This window comes from Triturus cristatus, chromosome 3_1 (genome assembly GCF_964204655.1).
Source record: "Triturus cristatus chromosome 3_1, aTriCri1.1, whole genome shotgun sequence".
Lineage (NCBI taxonomy): Eukaryota > Metazoa > Chordata > Amphibia > Caudata > Salamandridae > Triturus > Triturus cristatus.
The window spans coordinates 677,414,584-677,432,217 of record NC_140583.1 but is presented as its reverse complement, the minus strand read 5'-3'; the positions used below and the strand labels follow the sequence as shown (position 1 = coordinate 677,432,217).

At 44.4% G+C, this 17,634-nt stretch overlaps 1 protein-coding gene across 1 annotated transcript in view; it reads left to right on the top strand.

Moving 5' to 3' along the window:
* KCNQ1 (potassium voltage-gated channel subfamily Q member 1) overlaps window positions 1-17,634 on the top strand; it is an 872,274-nt gene that overhangs the window by 393,955 nt on the left and 460,685 nt on the right. Inside the window, exon 2 of the mRNA XM_085644751.1 lies at window positions 15,139-15,229. Within this exon, the coding sequence (XP_085500877.1) occupies window positions 15,139-15,229 (91 nt within the window). The remainder of the gene's footprint in view (window positions 1-15,138; window positions 15,230-17,634) is intronic.

Below are 17,634 nucleotides of genomic sequence, written 5' to 3'. Positions count from 1 at the left end.
GCCTTCCCCAGCAGAAGGTGTCGGAGATACAGGACTGTTTGAGCAGCGTGGTGTTGCAACGGAAGATCGATTTGAGGTCCGTCCAGCGTTTGTTGGGCTTGCTGAACTTTGCGTGCCGAGTGGTGCGGGCGGGCAGGACATTTTGCAGGAGACTGGGGCTGGCCATGTCGGGGGCGGTGTTGCCTCATCACAGGGTGCGGATTTCGGTGGGTGTCCGGGCGGATCTGCGAGTGTGGCAGGGGTTCTTGAGTGATTTCAATGGGGTCTCCTTGGATTTTGCAGATGAGAACATGGTGTGGCAGGTGCAGATTTTTTCGGATGCGGCTGGGGCGCGCGGCTTTGGTGTGGTTTGGGATGGCCGGTGGTGTGCGGAGCAGTGGCCGGCGCACTGGTTGACACAGGGCAGAAGCATTGCGTTTTTGGAGTTCTTTCCGCTGTTGGTGGCGCTGCAGGTGTGGGGACAGGAATTCCGGAACCGGTCGGTGCTCTTTCATGTGGACAACCGGACGGTGGTGGATTTGGTGAACCATCAGAGGGCAAGGGACCTGCGGGTGCTGCGCTTGCTGCGAAGTTTCATGCTGCTGTGCCTGCATTTCAATGTGCTGTTTCGCGCGAAACATGTGCCGGGCGCTAGCAATGACATCGCGGATGCATTGTCTCGTTCGCAGTGGCAGCGTTTCCGGAGGTTGGCGCCCGGAGCGGACTTTGCCAAGACCAAGGTGCCGGAGGGTATCTGGAGCTGGGGGGAGTGAGAGTGGTGAATCTGGTGGAGCAGTCTGTTGCCGAGTCCACGCGGCAGACGTATCGTATGGCATGGGTGGAGTTGGGTGTGTTCTTGGGTTGGTCGCGGGGTGAGTGGCGGATGTCTCAGCGAGAGTGTGAGGCAGGTGTCGTGCGTTATGTGTTGCACTGCATGGATAGAGGATTGTCGTCAGTGACGATTGCAGGTAAATTGGCGGGGATTTCTTTCTATGGGAAGATCTATCTGGGTTTTGATCCAGCCAGGGGTGAGTTGCTGAACAGGATGCTGAAGGGCTGGACCAGGGAGCGGGGAGGGCGGGGGGGAGCGCCTTTGCGCGAAGCGATCACTTTTGAACTGTTGGTGGATGTGTTGGGGGTGTTGGGTTCTCTGTGTTACGATCTGTACGAGTTGGCGTTGTTCCGCCTATGTATGACGTGGATGTTCTTTGGGGCTTTCCGGGTTTCGGAGTTGCTGGGGGGTAAGGGGGGGATGGGGATGAGGTTTGAGGATGTTTGCTTGGATGGGGGGCGCCTGGGGCTATGGTTGGGGCGTTCCAAGACGGATCAGGCTGGAAGAGGCTCGTGGGTGTGGCTGAGGGAGTCAGGGGAGTTGGGAGTGTGCCCGGTGCGGGAGTGGAGCAGTTTTTGCGGGCAGTGCGGCCGATTGGTGGGGGAGATTTTCTGTCATGCTTCTGGAAAAAGGGTCACGGCTTACCAACTATTGGCGGTGCTGCGCATGGCGTTGCGGCGCTTAGGTAGGGACCCAGCGGGGTATGGGACTCATTCCTTTCGGATCGGCGCGGCGACGGCGGCGGCACGGCTGGGTTGGTCCTGGGATAAGATCAGGAAGATTGGTAGATGGCGTTCGCGCTGCTGCGAGCTGTACGTTAGGAAGTAGGGCGGAGGGGTGCGCGGCGGCTGTGTGAGCGTTTTGTGCGAATGTTCTCGTTTCTAACGCTCCTCTTTTCTTCGTAGGTTGTGTTGGGGGTCCTGGAGCCAAGACGGTTACCTGGATAGTGGGACATTCATTTGTGCATTGGGCTGCCAAGGTTTCTGACAGGCAGGTGTACGGGCGTAGCCTGGGCCTGAGAAGCAGCAGTCATGAGGTGTTCTGGTGGGGTAGGAGTGGGATGCGCTGGGGGGAACTTTTGCCTTGGCTCACGAAGAAAGTCTCGCAGCAAGGATGTCCGGATCTGCTTGTTATCCACCTGGGAGAGAACGATCTGGTGCGGCAATCAGCGGTGTCGTTGATTTATTTGATGCAGCGGGACTTGGAAGCGATAAAACGCAATCTGGCTGGCGCTTGTATTGTGTGGACAGAGTTCATTCCCCGAAGGGTTTGGAGGGGGGCATTGAAGCCCGCTGCGGTGGAGCGCGCTCGCAGAAAATTGAATAGGGCGATGAGGGTTTTTTGTGAGGACTGTGGGATCAAGGTGCTGGCGCATCCTGGTCTGCGGCTCGAAGAGCCCTTGCTTTTTAGGGCTGATGGCGTGCACCTTTCGCACATGGGAAACGCCCACTATATGATGGAGATGAGGGATCTGATTAGTGGGTTGTGGAATGAGTCGATTTGGTGTCTGAGGGGGTGAGGGCGAAAGGTGCACTTGTGTGGGGTGGGGCAGGTAACCGCCCTCCGGGGGTTCCCTGGTTGGCGGATTGGGGAGGGGGGAGGAGTCCATGACGGGCATACTCACCCTTCCGGGGAGGGGGATACTGGGGAAACGTGGGGGTGCGCCAGACCAGTGTACGACGAATGGAGATGATGGTGGAGTTTTGGGAAGAGAAGTGAGGAAGCGAATGGAAGTGAGAAGGTTGCGGTGTGAAGTGGGGATGGAGTAGTTGGAGTCTTGGAGAGTATGGGATAGTGGGAAATGTTGTTGTTGGGGATTGTTGGGGATTTGTGTTATGTTTCTGGTTATGATTGTCCAACCCTGTCCTAATAAAATGGCCTTTTACGCTAAAGTACCTTGCGTGGACTGATTATTGCGCGAGGAGGCCCCCGGGGGAAGTAAGACCAGCGGTCTAGTCTTCCCCCGGGGAATTCGCGCAATGGAAAGGACAGGGGAGGAAGGGGTGGGATAAGGGGTGGGGTCGTCAGGTAGGGGATAAAGGGGGGAGGAAGAGGGAGTCCTTCCTCTTCCTTTCCCCAGCGCCTCAGGGTGGGTCAGCTAGTGGATCGTTGGCCACCCGCCAATCACGTGACTAGTTGGAGATGTCATGTTTATTCAGCGTGCCAGTTTAGGACGGGTTGTGTGTGTGTGGGGCGGATTGGGGAGGGGGGAGGAGTCCATGACGGGCATACTCACTCTTCCGGGGAGGGGGATACTGGGGAAACGTGGGGGTGCGCCAGACCAGTGTACGACGAATGGAGATGATGGTGGAGTTTTGGGAAGAGAAGTGAGGAAGCGAATGGAAGTGAGAAGGTTGCGGTGTGAAGTGGGGATGGAGTAGTTGGAGTCTTGGAGAGTATGGGATAGTGGGAAATGTTGTTGTTGGGGATTGTTGGGGATTTGTGTTATGTTTCTGGTTATGATTGTCCAACCCTGTCCTAATAAAATGGCCTTTTACGCTAAAGTACCTTGCGTGGACTGATTATTGCGCGATTAATGTTTGGGCCGACTGGAAATCGCAATTAGAAGAGGCGGTTTACTTTACCATGTGCAACAAATCGAGTAAAAGTGTTCCCTAGACGAGATGATTAATGCTGAAGGAACACATTTGGAAATCAGCTGCGGCAGTCCGTGTTTCTTGTTAACAAAGACTGACCCAGCGCTTCATCCGTCGCTTGAACTGCAGCGCGCCTGTTCTGAAGGCACAGAAGCTCGCGCGGGCTTCACGCGCTTCTTGCTGAGCTCTGCATCGTATCACGTGAGAGAAGTAACCCAAAACTGTGCCGAGGCTGGCAAGCTGGTATATCACACACAGCGCACGGAACAATTCAATGAAAAGTACTCCAGGGGTAATTGTGCTTGGAAATGCGGGCGCACTTCTTCAGAACATCTTTCATTCGTACTCTGTTCATGCCTCATAAGATTGCCTGGATTATAAACAAAAATCAGCTCCCTGCTCTGCCGACATTTCTTCGAGACTCGTTGAGTATCTGCTGCACCCTCCTTCTAAAATGATTCCTCCTCTGAATGCTGATTGGAGGCTATATCAAAGCGCCCATTGGTTCATACAATAAGCTTCGTAATTTACATAAGCCCTGGGAGTAGGGGTGCGGGCGGTGCTTCAGCACCCCCAAAATAACCATGCTGGATATCAGAAAGTGAAAGGCGAAGAAAGTCACCTTTAAATTTAGTTTTTATCTTGTCACATTTGCTGTGCGTCCAAAAGCAGAGATCAGATTTTAGGCTATGTATGCCTTATGTCAAATGAACATAGAAATTGGTGTTTAGTTTTCTTTCTTGGACTGCAAGTGGAAGGACTTTGTAAAGTGTACTATGTGAGCATCTTGCTGGTGTGAAAGGAAAGGCCATAAGATGTCTTTTTTTTTAAACAAATACCAACATTTAAATATATGTAAATGAAATGAACAGTTATTTTAAAATAAATCAGCAGTTCGCCAAGCAAAAATTAAGCTCTTTTTTGGTATTCTTAAGTGAAAGAAAGATTTGAATGGGTCCAAATGAAGACACTTTACTTCGTAATGTGCATATGACAAAGATTTGGTGAAACACGATTTCCACACATTATCAGTCACGTGCTATATAGTTTTATCCATAAAACTGTATCATGTGCAAAATCAGTGGTCATTACAATGGAGAAAGTGCTGTTTGTAAGTGACAGTTTGCTACCACGCCACACTTTAGTCATATATTTGTGACAATATGCTCCAAAACGACCACTGGAAATATATTTACACATTTACCACTGTCCTGCTGGATGGGCATGGCTATTTTTGCTACACTTCTTTGTGTGATGCGTGTGTTTTCCTCAGTCCCTGTGAGTTCAGTGATGTAATATTGATGGCAGTACCCTCACTCTCAAAATTGTTCCAACACCACTGGTGAGTGGCGGAAAATTGTTTGACAGTGCAACGGTCACTAATTTATGTTGAAATTCAGATTTTAGATAACTATAAACAGTTTTTTAATCTTGGAACATTTAAAAGTATTCTTTTAAGTAAACTCATATGATGCTGACTACTTTTATTATTTTACATTTAATTTAAAGTGGATAGATTGAATTAACAGATCAGTTGCTGTAGAATGTAGCTACTCCAACAATGCAATCAGTAGCATCTCCACCCACATTTCTCTCAAATTCTGGTGAACCTATTCTGCCATGGCATGATTGGCAAGAAGCATTTGAACCTACTTCGAGACGCTAGATGGGGTTGTTTTCATTTCAAAAAGAAAACTGGCCATGCTAAAACATAGCCTGAGAGTAGAAGGCAGGAAGGTGTTCATTACCTGTAACACCTCTGATATGGAGGAAGAGTTCATTAATGAGAGCATCTGAAGAGAATTTTTGCAAAAAAGATTAGCTTTGTGGTATAGAAACATATGTTTCTCTCCAGGGTAAATCTGCCAGGAGAATCTGTAGACCAATTTGTAGCAAAATTATGTACCATAGCTGCTACTTCTAAGTTTAGGGTCCTTCAAGATAAAAATATTAATCGTACCTTTAGTTTGAGGATAGAGGAGAAACTGTTGAGTGCAAACGAAATGTCCTTAGAAAAAAATATCACAGAAGCTAAACGTATTTAGAATACATCTTGGTATTTTGAGGGGTTGAATGGTGTGCGTTATATTTAAACGCAATATTCTGCAAGTGTCCAACAAATCAAAGGAAAAAGGGGGTGACAGAATGAGACCCATGTTAGGGGCTGACCAGAAGATTTGTTACAGATGTGGCAACTCAAAGCATGTAGCAACCTCAAGCAGTTGTCCTGCTGCCAAAGTGAAGTGTTAAAAATGAAAGAAAAATGTGGATTTTTGAAGGTATGCAGATGTGAGAATGCCTAATTTAGAAGCAGTGTAAATATATTGCACACAATTAATGAAAAGGAGAAAAGGTGCCAGGAGCAGTCAGGCTTCGATAAAGTTATTGAAGTGTTAGTGGTATGTGATGTGTTAAATACTTCTGTTTTCAAATTTGATGCTGCTGATAAGCCATATTACCCTCAGACATGTTTTGTGGAGATGTGTGGTACAGGAATTATGACCTACACATTAATTGATAAATAGAAATGGAACAAACTAGGAGGAAAATGTCTGTTCACGACTGATGCTATGGTGGAAGGATATTGTGGTGTGAAACTGCCCATTGTAGGATATTTCCAGACAGAACTATCCTTTAAGAATAGGTCTACCAATGGCACAATAACTTTGGTGGATAAAGGAAGAACCTTGTTAGGTTGGAGAGAGCAACATGCATTGGAAATAGTGTTGGATCCCAATAAGAGTAAGCAAGTTTTGGTAACAACTGAAGGTGAAACACAGAAGTGGTTACAAGAGTTTCCAAAGTTGTTTGGGCAAGAATGTGGCTGATTGTTAAATTAACTCATTAAATCACCTTGAAGGAGGGTTCAATACCATCAATACATTAAGTGTGAAGTGTTCCAATTGTATTGAGGTTTTTTTTTAAGTAATTAGACAGACTATTGCGAAATAATATCATTGAACCGATAGAATTGCCAGGATGGTTGAGCCCAACATTTATAGCTCTTGAGGCTAATGGTAATATCGGGATGTGTGTTAATATCCACGATCTCAATAACAACATATGGGTGGCTCGCCATCCATTGCCTAATACAAATGAGATGTTGGCTAGTGTGAAAGGATGACAGTACTATTCTACCATAGACCTATTGGGTTCACATTATCAGAAATTATTGCATCCTGACTCAAAGCACTTATCCTCATATATCAATTTGGTTGAATGCTTTTTGGATTAGCTTCTGCATCTGCGTTATTTCAGTGTGTCATATAAAGGTTGTTGGGGGAATTAGCTGAGGTAAGGTATTTCCAGGACGAGGTTCTAGTTTGGAGTCTGAACAAGGAGAGGCATGATGAGTTATGGAGGAAAGGGCTTAATATATAAGAAGGGGCTGGGCTTTTCCTGGAAACTGACAAATATAATTTTGCTGTTAGGGAAGTGGAATTCATAGACTGTCCAGCAAGGGAATAGAGCCTAAGCTCAAGTTGATGAAGCTATCAAGAATGCTCAGTATTCTGATGACAAGGACCAACTTCGATCCTTTCTGGGATTGGCGTGATATGCAAATTTTGAGTAACAATTTTCAAACCTGGTATGACCTATTAGAGAATTGATGATGAAGAGTTAGAGGAATGAATGGTCTTAGGAGTGTCAAAGAGTATTTGAGGCTATTAAAAAGTACATAATGAATTCAGTGGAACCAAAGCCATTTGACTCGAGTGATCCTTCTATTATAGTCATGGATGCTAGCATTTATGGTTAAGGTGCCCTAATAATGCAATCAAGAGGTGAATAAAAAAGAGCATTAGCGTTCAGGATGTTGAAGGGTGAATAAGCTAGTTATTCTACCATAGAAAAGGAAGCTCTGGCCAGTTTGTGGGATGTTCAACACTTTAGGAACTATATGTGGGGCACCATATTAAAATTGAGAACTGATTATAAGCCCGTAGTTGATTTGTTCATCATGAAAAGTACAGTTGAGTCGATGCCAAATATAGCATAGTGATTGTTTAGGTTACAAGAATTTTATTTTACAGCCAAATATGTCCCTGGTGTGAAAAATTTAAATGCATATTGTCTGTCTCACTCACCTGTACATGAGGATGGAGGAGAATGATTGGTTGGTAGCTAAAGTAGAACAAACCAGTTTGGAGGGAGTGTCGGAGGATTCGTGGAAACCGTTTTTGGCAAGTGTTGCAGAAAAGAGAATTGTTGCCAAAGGCACTGGACCAAAGATTTTGACAACATTACAGAGATATCCAATTTTAAATCAGTGTGGCCATAGCTATCAAACTTAAATGTCATTCTGGGAAGAGGCAACAGGTTATTAGTGCCAACTGAACTATGGAGAATGTTGTTAACTACATTAAATTAGGTACATGGTGGAACATCCTTCATGAAAAGGAAGGTGCAAGTAGACTTTTGGTGGTCAGGAATGGATTGTGATATAGAAATATCCATGAAAGGGTGCCTGGCTTATGCTTGCAGTGACAAATCTCACATGGTGAAGGATCCCCCACTCATGCCCATAGATTTTCATGAACAGGCATGGGAGAAGGTGAGAATGGATGTTTGTGGTCTATTTGAGGTGACCGGGTCAGGTAAAAACATTCCATAGACGTTGTGGATTGCTATTCAAAGTGGCCTGAGGTAAGCCCAGTGAGTGAAGTGAAGACTAGAGTGGTTATAGATTTCCCCAATTAAATTTTCAGAAGTGATGGATGTCCTGAAAAGATGATTACTGATAACATTCCACAATTTGGTTTGAGGAACTACTGGAAGTATTTAGTGCAAAGTAGAGTGCAACACATGAAAACAGTGGTTTATCATCTATGTGAAAATGCTACAGTGGAAAGATTCAAAAGAGTATTGGGAGAAAATCTGCACTTGTCATTGTGGAATGAGCTTAATTAGAGGGAATAAATCAAGAAAATTATATTGACAATGAAGGAGTTGTGTTATGAAGGCTGCTCCAGCATGAATGAGTAAAGGAAAACTGTAGAGGGTGTACAAAGTAAGGTTGCAAAGAAGTGTGCATGAGAAATAGAAGTTGGAGTATGGGGGAGAGCTTGGATAGTAGAGATCCAAGCTGTGAAGACCTGAAGGTGGGTGATTTCACATGGGTCAGATTGGTAGCAGGAGTGAAAAAGGGTGCATAGGGATAGTTTGCACCTAGGCCTGTGCAGGAAACAGGGGAATACACTTTTTCGTTAGAAGACGGAAAAACATGGAATGTGAAGAATGTTAAAAAATGTGAGGGGACAGAATTAAAGAACAGGACTGTGAGGAGAGTTCTTACTATTGTTTTAGAACACTTCTCTCTGCGTAAGAGCAGCCAACATATAACTCCTCTATTAAGACTGAGGGAATATGCATTAGAAATATGAATGTGGGTCTTAACTTTCTTCCCCTTTGAGTTTATTATTCTGAATCGCCCTTTGCACCTTACAATAAATGTCTGAATGTTAATATCATGCCTTTGTCTCTCAGTTTGAAAGTTTTTTTTAAATTATCTAGTTCTTTATTTTGCAACAGTGCTGTTGTGAGGAGATGTGTTATATTTTGTAACCTGTAATGTGGGTGTAAGGAATGAGGAGTATTCCACCTGAGACAGTTCCTGGTGGAGGTTGCCTGGACTGACCGTGTAAGTCACATCTAAATAAATCTGCATTTCAACTAGAGGCGCTCTGCATTATTTTTGGAGCGGTGACGTTTTACTTCTCATGTCCCCAAATGGAGCTGCACCTGTCCTTGTTCCTACACCAGTGTCCAGGTACGGCATTATCTGAGAAGATGTCTGAGAAGATGCAAAGGGCGCAGCTGCAGTGCCCGCAGCTGCAACCCTTGAGTGCTATGCCTATGGAGGCCACCATACTGACTAGTGATGTCAGTACTGCTCAAATGGAGTTTAACACTGAAGCGTGCCTCAAACGGCACCAGGAAAAGTTGCTATCAAGTAAATGTATAAACAACTGCCCCTTGTACTGGGTAAGGCAATGGCAGGCGGTGGAAGCTGAGCGTCCGGACACTGAACGGCATAGAGGGTAATTTTACATTTTACATTGGTGGCAGTCTGAAGACTATTTTCGGTACTAGTCACTAATGAAAACTGTTGCAGAAAAAATATGAGCATCCATGAAATGCCTTTGGCTGATTCAAAATGTGATGGAGAGTGCATTGAACGATTGTCTGAAGGGGGTTTGCACCAGTAAGTCAGTGGTTGAAGAGGCCTGACCAAAGAGCCCGCCTGTATGCTGTATATGGTGTTTCGCATGTGTTTTGTGCTGACATGAAGTCTTCCCAAACAGCTACAGCTCTCTATAGCCAGGCCTAACAAATGAATATGTAAGTTAATGTAAAGATTCTAAAGTTGACTTTCAAAAGAAGAGCAATGCCTTGTAAGTGTTTCAGAATAAACGCCGAAAAGACATCAAATATTGAACAGTTAGAGTAACCGGCCAATCTAAGCATCCGCCTCTCATTGAGTTGTATCAATATTATCAATGACATCACTTACAATGTTGCTTCTGAAACCATAAGTGTTTTATATTCATGTTATCACTGAATGCATCACGTGTGACATCATAATCAGCCTGTACTGAGGAAACCTGTTTCATCAAGGTGGCCATTGAAAGTACCAGAATAACCATAGTGCCAGAAGAGCAATATATGAATTTGTAAAAAGCCCAGTTGCGTTAGTGCTATATGCAATTCAAGCAGGATGCCTTGATAGTGAATGCACTCTCCTTGCAATAAGGAGCAGAGGCTAGGTCACACTGTAAGCACCATCTGTGACCCAAGACCCAATAAGAGCCTCTCTGTGGTCGCTCATGCATGACACCAAAATGGCTTCCACATAGACATCACCGCAATACAACACATTCTCATCCAGGGCCTTAAGAAAATGTGATCACATCCTCCCCATCCTGATGGAACTCCATTGGCTCCCCTTGCTGGCCTGCACTTTTTTCAAACCCAGCGGCATCATTTACAAAGCCTTTACGACCAACCCCCCACTTATTTTGCAGACAAGCTCACCATCTCTGGTAGCTGTTGGCACACCCACAAACCAAGACACGATCAGACTGTAGACTGAGAAGTGTAAAAAAGAAAATAACAAGGTAGGAGGCCTTTTCCATCTATGGACCCAGGATCTGGAACAACATCCATGTATCCATCAGGACCGCCCCAATACGTCTCCAATTTTGAACAGAGTTGAAGACTCACCTCTTGAAAGAAAACTTCCTTACAATGTATTAACTATCCACAACTCCTCTATCTCTCTTATCACTCATTGACCTTGTTTTTTTTTTTACCCTGTGCAGCGCTCTGCTACCTTTTAGCTAGGTTCGAGCTATAGAAATACCATATACATAGATATATACTGTACCTCTAAATTAGAAATAATAAATTGCCGCTAAAACTTCAGACTTATTCGGTAAACACAAACCGATCAATAGAAAATATGTAAATTAACCGCAGTATTTCATAGGGATCTTAAGTTATGAGTATGAATAGGCATGAATGTGTTTTATGTAGTATGCAGTGGATCATATATTTTCCATATTTAAAAAGTCATTTACATTTTAAAATATTTGTTCTTAATGTGGCAAATGTATTAGTTGATATATTTATTTCTTAAAGAGTTTTATACAATGACACCTGTTACCTTTTTAGTAACACCAGACCATTGGACATGTTCTCATTGTTGTTGTAAGAAATGTGGTGACGGTGTATGCATTTTCATGAGTTTCATCACAGGTTAGGTCACCTGCGGTGTATTTTGCGTATTTTGAATAGTTTTTGTAATTACTTTAGTAAGGACATAGGTCACTTCAGATTTTGTGTATGAATCATACAGAAATTCAGGGGAGAAGTTAGTGGTATCGTCATAAAACCCTTCACATAGGGACCCCTTCACGTTTCATTCCACCCTTGCTCTATTGAGGGTTGTGGTTCTCCTGCAATAGCTTTGTGTGCTAGGTGAGGGACGGTCAGTGATATTAAGATGACCGTGGAATGTGGAACGGTAGGTGAGGGACGGTCAATGATATTAAGATGACCATGGATTGTGGAACGCTCGGTTTACATGTGTTTTTTAATTACTAGTTAGCTAGGGTGCTGTTCAATGAATTTAGAGGTCATATTTTGTCAAAAAATTTCACTTGGATTCCCAGTTTGTATAATTTGCAAATCACCTCACTTGAATGTATTGAACGCAGCTTGCAGATTTAAGTCTGGGATGACAGCTGTCCATAGTCTCATCCATTACATAAAGTGGAAGAATTGCATCTGAAACTTGGCCTGAAATCCCTGTTGCCAGAGAAGACCAAGTTGTGTGATATTCAGTAAACACTGTAATTCATTGTCCTTCACTGTAAACGTTCACACCTTTAACAAACCAATCAGCCTACAGCTAATCCTAGGATACAAAAATTAATTTATACTTTGTTTTGAAGTGTCTTCTTATATTTTATGCCATCGATTGTATCCTTTATAAACTGGTTCTTACACCGGCTCAGCACGTGTTTTGACTATCAGGGCCAAGCCCTCACTAAGAATTTGATTGCTCTTTGCACACCTCTATGAATTAATCACTGTTTTATATTTTTAGGACGTGTGCCCTGGAAGTAGCTTTAAAAGAAAGGCATTTTTGTTTTCAAAGCTGACTTGACATTGTGTTGTTAATGCAGACTCGCCAGCGCATTAAACATTAGGTACATGCGTTGTAGGTTGAGCCTGGGACACAACGTGTTGTGTTTGCGAGGGATATTGTTTAAATACAAGGCTTGGCCCCTCCCACTGCTTACCATTCGTTGGCTTCATTGCCACTCTTCTTTGCTGCCTCCTAATTGGCCATCTCGCGCTGTGGCTGGGATTCTATTTCTTCTTCCCCCTCTGACTCCGCTATGTGCATACCCAGTGAGTGAAACATTATTCTGTTGAAAGCACTCCGTAATCGAGGTTCCAATAATTTGCGATACAGTAGAACGCAATGTATTTAGTGTATTAAAAAATGACGGATGCACATTAAGTTAAAGAAGCAGGCTAAGAAAAAAGTCATTTCTTTTTTTACCAAGTTTAAGTATACTAAGTAAACTAAATAAAGGCTTGGGTTGTTCTATTCCCTTTCCTTCTTTCTAACTTCTTTCACTCACTTCATTTCTTTTGTTTTCTTCCACAGTAGTGAAATAAATAATCCCGTTCCGTTCACCCTGCTGCTCCGAAGCCCCGCCTGGGATGCAGTAACTCCTTTTCCCCGTGCTATGAGGGCGGATTTACACATGATAACCTCGTAGCTGTGTGCAGGCTCTGCGCCTCCTGTGCAGAGCTCCCAATAAATAACGACAGGCAAAGGGGCATTTGTGTGCAGGATTCGCTCTCCCGGCTGAGGGAATTCAGAATGGCGTTAAACATTCCCCTCAAATACCGGCTTTACTTTGAACACGAGGTTATTTTATTTGGAGGGAACGTTTTTCCCATATGTATATAAAGACTGGTAGTGCCATGGATACTTAGTTATATACCAGACTCGATGAACACCCCCGTGAATTTATTTTTGTGCTTTAGGAATTTGGGATTCTGCACAAACGCCGGCCAGCCATTTAGAGAAGTTCCGCACTCGCACAGTAAGTTATTTTGATAAAAGTGTAAAGCGCAGCAGCTCTTTGACGCACCGCTGCCCAGGCTGGCTGCGACGCATCACCCATCACAGTCCCGGGTTGGCCAAGAGGTGTGTGAGGGCGGGGATGCTGTGGCCTGTGGGTATGGTGTGGGTTGTGTGTCGGGAGCTGAGTGGGAGATCGAGAACTGGAGGGAGGTGCGTGCTGGGGGAGAAGCAGGATAACATATCTTTAGTGTTGTCAGGGGAGACTAGTCTGCAACTCAAGGAAGGGTATCCAGGGTTTAGGGCTTGGATTACTACAGCATTGTGGCGTCTGAGGGTAATGTGGGTGGGTGGGAGGCCTGGGGTTCTGGCACTGGCTGCGGATGGGGAGCAGATTAGTACAGGTGGGTTTGCCTTTGGCACATCTTTGGCGTGCCAGCGGCGCTTCCTTTGCGCATCTGTGTGTCAGCTGCCATTAAGTAGGAGCGGAAGCGAGGGGTTATGGTGGCATAGGTGGGGTAAAGAGTTCCAAGAGCCAGCGTGAGCGGGGGCAAATCAGGTTAGAACATGACCTGGGGAAAAAGGTGGGAAGGCCGCAGAGGGGAGAAAGGGCGCACAAAAGGGCAAAAAGGCTAAGAGTGGGACAAAAAGCATAGAGAAAAGAGGCAGAACATCTGAGAAAGTGCGCAGGAGTGAGCAGAGCAAAGCGGCAAAAAATCAAAACAGTTGAGCACTAGTAAGAGGAAAACAAGCAAAGAGTGAAAAAAAAAACAAAAGTGCAGTGTGAGTATGCAGACTGAGAGGAAAGTTGGCAAAGAGGCAAAAAAGCAAAAGCTGAGCATGAGCGAGAGTGCAAAAATGAGAGGAAAAGCAGGCAGAGAGGCAAGAGAGAGCCAAGAGGAAAAAACAGAAACAGCTGAAAAGGAGGAGTACCAGACAGAGGAGAGGAGCAGGAGGGTCAGGGTGCGAGGCTTAGGGCAGTGTCGAAGCTGGGTCCGCACAACCCCCATGGTTGGACTCAGTAACCCCTGCTTACCCGTTGGCTTTCTGAAAGGGATTCTGACACCTGTCACCAGCTTTCACGGCTCCCGTTGACAACAAAGCTGTTGAAGAGTAGCAGTAAAGTCATATCACAAATAAAAATCTTTATTGAAGACAATAACAGATGCAACTGCTTCGAGGCTGACTCTATCCGAGGCTGTAGTGTTCTGAATGTGGATGCCCTGCACAGGGCTGCTAATGATGGCGGCAAACGGGGTCTTTCTGCAGCTTTCGCTACAGTTGACAATCAGCTACTCTTAACCCTTCTCCTTCATTTCAATACCCATGTCAGGGCACTTACGTGTATTACATTGTCTCTTTGTTGCTTCTTTTCTGCTGTTCCTCCATTCCTTTACAAAGCGGCATCCCATTGAATTTTTCTCTCCCTTTCCTAATGTGTGTGTGTCCCCTCTTCCCTGGCTGCTTAAGTCGTTTGCATTTTCCTTTTTTAGGTCTCGCCTGATCCAGCGCATGCGCTGGTCTGGCGAGACATATTGAGAGGGCTCCAAAAAGTGCTACCAGGCCAGCCTAGAGCTACAGTGCATGTGCGCGGGCGCGCGCGCAGCGCTTCACCGCGATTACTTTCACTTTCGCGGCCGCACAACCGCTTGGCATAGCCAAAAGGTCTCGCTTTTGGGACCTTATAAGTATTTAGTTATGCAACTGTTGCATGGCTAAACACTTGTAAGGTCCCAAAGGCGAGACCTATAGGCCATGCCAATGCTTGTCTTGTATGCTGATGCCCAGACCCCACTGGTGAAGAAGGGGGAATCAAGGTGCCACAAATGCCAGCTGGGCCTGTCTTCCGGCACTGAAATCATGGATGTGCCTTTCTGATGACTGTGCCATCATATCTTCCATATGGTAGTCATCAATGTGTCCATAGCTGGTACGGTTTCTCTCTAGAAAACATATGTCTCACCTCTTACAGATGCTCTAAAAACGAGAAAAAAAATGTATTTTATCTTACCCCCATTTATGACTGCATTTGACTTGCTAATTAATGCTAAAAAACATGTTGTGTGTATGACATTGTCCTTGTTCTAGTAGTTGTAAGTAATATTTTTTCCTTATTTTTTTTACAGTTTCTTAATTGTGCTGATATGCCTCATATTCAGTGTTCTTTCAACAATAGACCAATATTCAACTTTGGCCACAGGGACGCTATTCTGGATGGTATGTACTGATTATTTGTTAATCAAATATACACATTTCCACTATACGCTATAGATGTAATCTTTTATGTTGTCTCTGATCATTTTGTGGTATACAAATGGCTGCAAACCTCTGTGCGTATTAAATCTTTTGGCGTCAGAGATTTGTGCAAATTGTCAAGAATCGGTTTGAGAAGTCGCTTGAATGTCCTGGGCCCGCACTTCACATGAAAAAAAATCACTGTTCAGGAATTAAATTAGTTGTTACTCGCAAGTGCTGAGTTATCTACAAGTGGCTACACCAATTCCGAATAATGTGCTCGCTTGTTTCTAGTTGTTTTCCTGAGTTCTCTAACCTCAGAACCTTCTAGGGGATTTTATTGAACTTCATGAATACAATCTCTGTTCAGATTCTCTGAATTGTTTTTGACAATCCTGATGACAACCCACTGATTTGTTAATTGAAGGTTGAAATGTTGATTTTTTTGCGTAGAACCATGATCTGTTTCATGTCTTTCATGGCTATGTGTAAAAGAACAAAAAAACGGGTAGAATTTTACGTTAAGTACAACCCCCTCGCCATTTATATAACATTTTCTTTGCCGGCGTTATAATTTTCTATTTTATTATTAGTACGCGGAACTAGAGCACTGTGCTACTCTTCGCCCTTTACAAATGATTTCTTCTCTTGTTTGTCAAGAATGTTTATAGTTATGAAACTCTCTGTCTTTGATTCCTTGACTTTTCTGTGTGAAGCGTTTCAAGAGCATTGAATCTGTTTGAAGTCCTGTGCCCTTGAATGGGAAAAGAGTTGTTTCACTCTATTGGTATCATGATACAGGCCCTTGAGCTGTTAAAGAACTGAAAGTTGAACTACTGTTGTTTGTTACAGTGTAAGTCCATTTTTAGAGTTCAATTTACACCACCCTTATCAGGTATGGCTACTCTGGAACCACGGTGTGCTAACAGAACTGTGCCTTTGTGAAGCAAGCGTAAAATGTTGGATGGCATGGTCTCCGGGTTAGAGCTCACAATAACTGTTGTGGACCCTAAAGTTTCCGAACCTAAAAACGTTTCCGCTGCAGTTATATTTGAAAAATCAATAGAAATATTTTAAATTTGTTCTCAAATGCGCAACACCATCGGCTAATCTGTATAATGTCTACATCAATGGCTACCACCAAGGTTATAGCTCCATCAGTCCTCACAAACGTGTTAAATGAAACCTCACCAGATAGTTCTTCTAATGGTATGTTTCATCCCAGCCATCAGGGTGAGAACCCATTGAGTGTCTTTAGAGATCTGAGGAATTTCTGTAATATGAGGAGCCGGGTACCAAGAAAACAAGCATTGGAGGTTCATTTAGAAAGCATGTGATGCACCAAAAGTTGGATTTTGCTCCCTCTTTACCAACTTTATTCAGAAGGAAGCCAGGCAGGGCCGGACTGGCCGTAGCGGTCACCGGGCAATCCCCCGGTGCGCCGCACGGGTGGGGGCGGTTTTGGGCCCCTGGGGGCCGTTTTTGTTACAGGGCCGTTTTTGCAGCAATAGCTGCAAAATCGGCCCTGTAACAAAATTGGCTGAAAAACGGCCCTGGCAAAGATCTCGGCGGTACCCCGAAGGGGGAGGGGGGCAGACGAGCACTTTGCCAGGGCGTGTTTTGCTTCCCACTCCGGCCCTGAAGCCAGGGTGCTGAAAAAACTGGCCCAGGGAAATATCTCTAAAATGAAACTTTCGAACAAAAGAGAGTTTAGAGACTCTTGTAATTTCTAGGGCCCAACCTGGATAATACACAACACACTTGTGAGTATAACAATTAGGACATTATTGAGCTTCTTGGGTAATCGAGGCTTAGACCAGTTAATTATTGGAAAGGAGCTGATGAAATAAAAACAAAGGGCCACATGCATCAAAGTAAGGAATTGCGATCCCTAAATTGCGATTTTTAAAGAATCGCATTTTAGGAATCTCAATTCCTTATGCATGTAGGAATTGCAAAAAAAATTGCGATTTCAGCACATTCCTTAATTGCGACTCGCAAATTGCGATTCGTAATTAAGGAATGACTTCCCATTCATTCCCATGGGCCTAGAGGCCCATAGGAATGAATGGTATTGCATGCGGAATTTGCAAGTGCCAAATAGGTTCTCGCAAATTGCGCATGCAATTTGAAGGGTGCAGGGGGCCAAAAGGCCACCCTTATGCACTCCCAAAATAAGGTAGGTATACACTTGTGGTGCACACACGTGCCTTAAGGCACATGTGTGCACCACAGTGCACTTTGACAAAATGCATTTATTTGCATTTTTCAAAGGAACTTTTTCGAAGAAATTGGAAATTACCATCAACTTGAAAACGCAATTTTGCGATTGCATAATGCATCGCATTTAGGGGGTCGCAATTTGCGATTCCCTAACTGCATTTGCA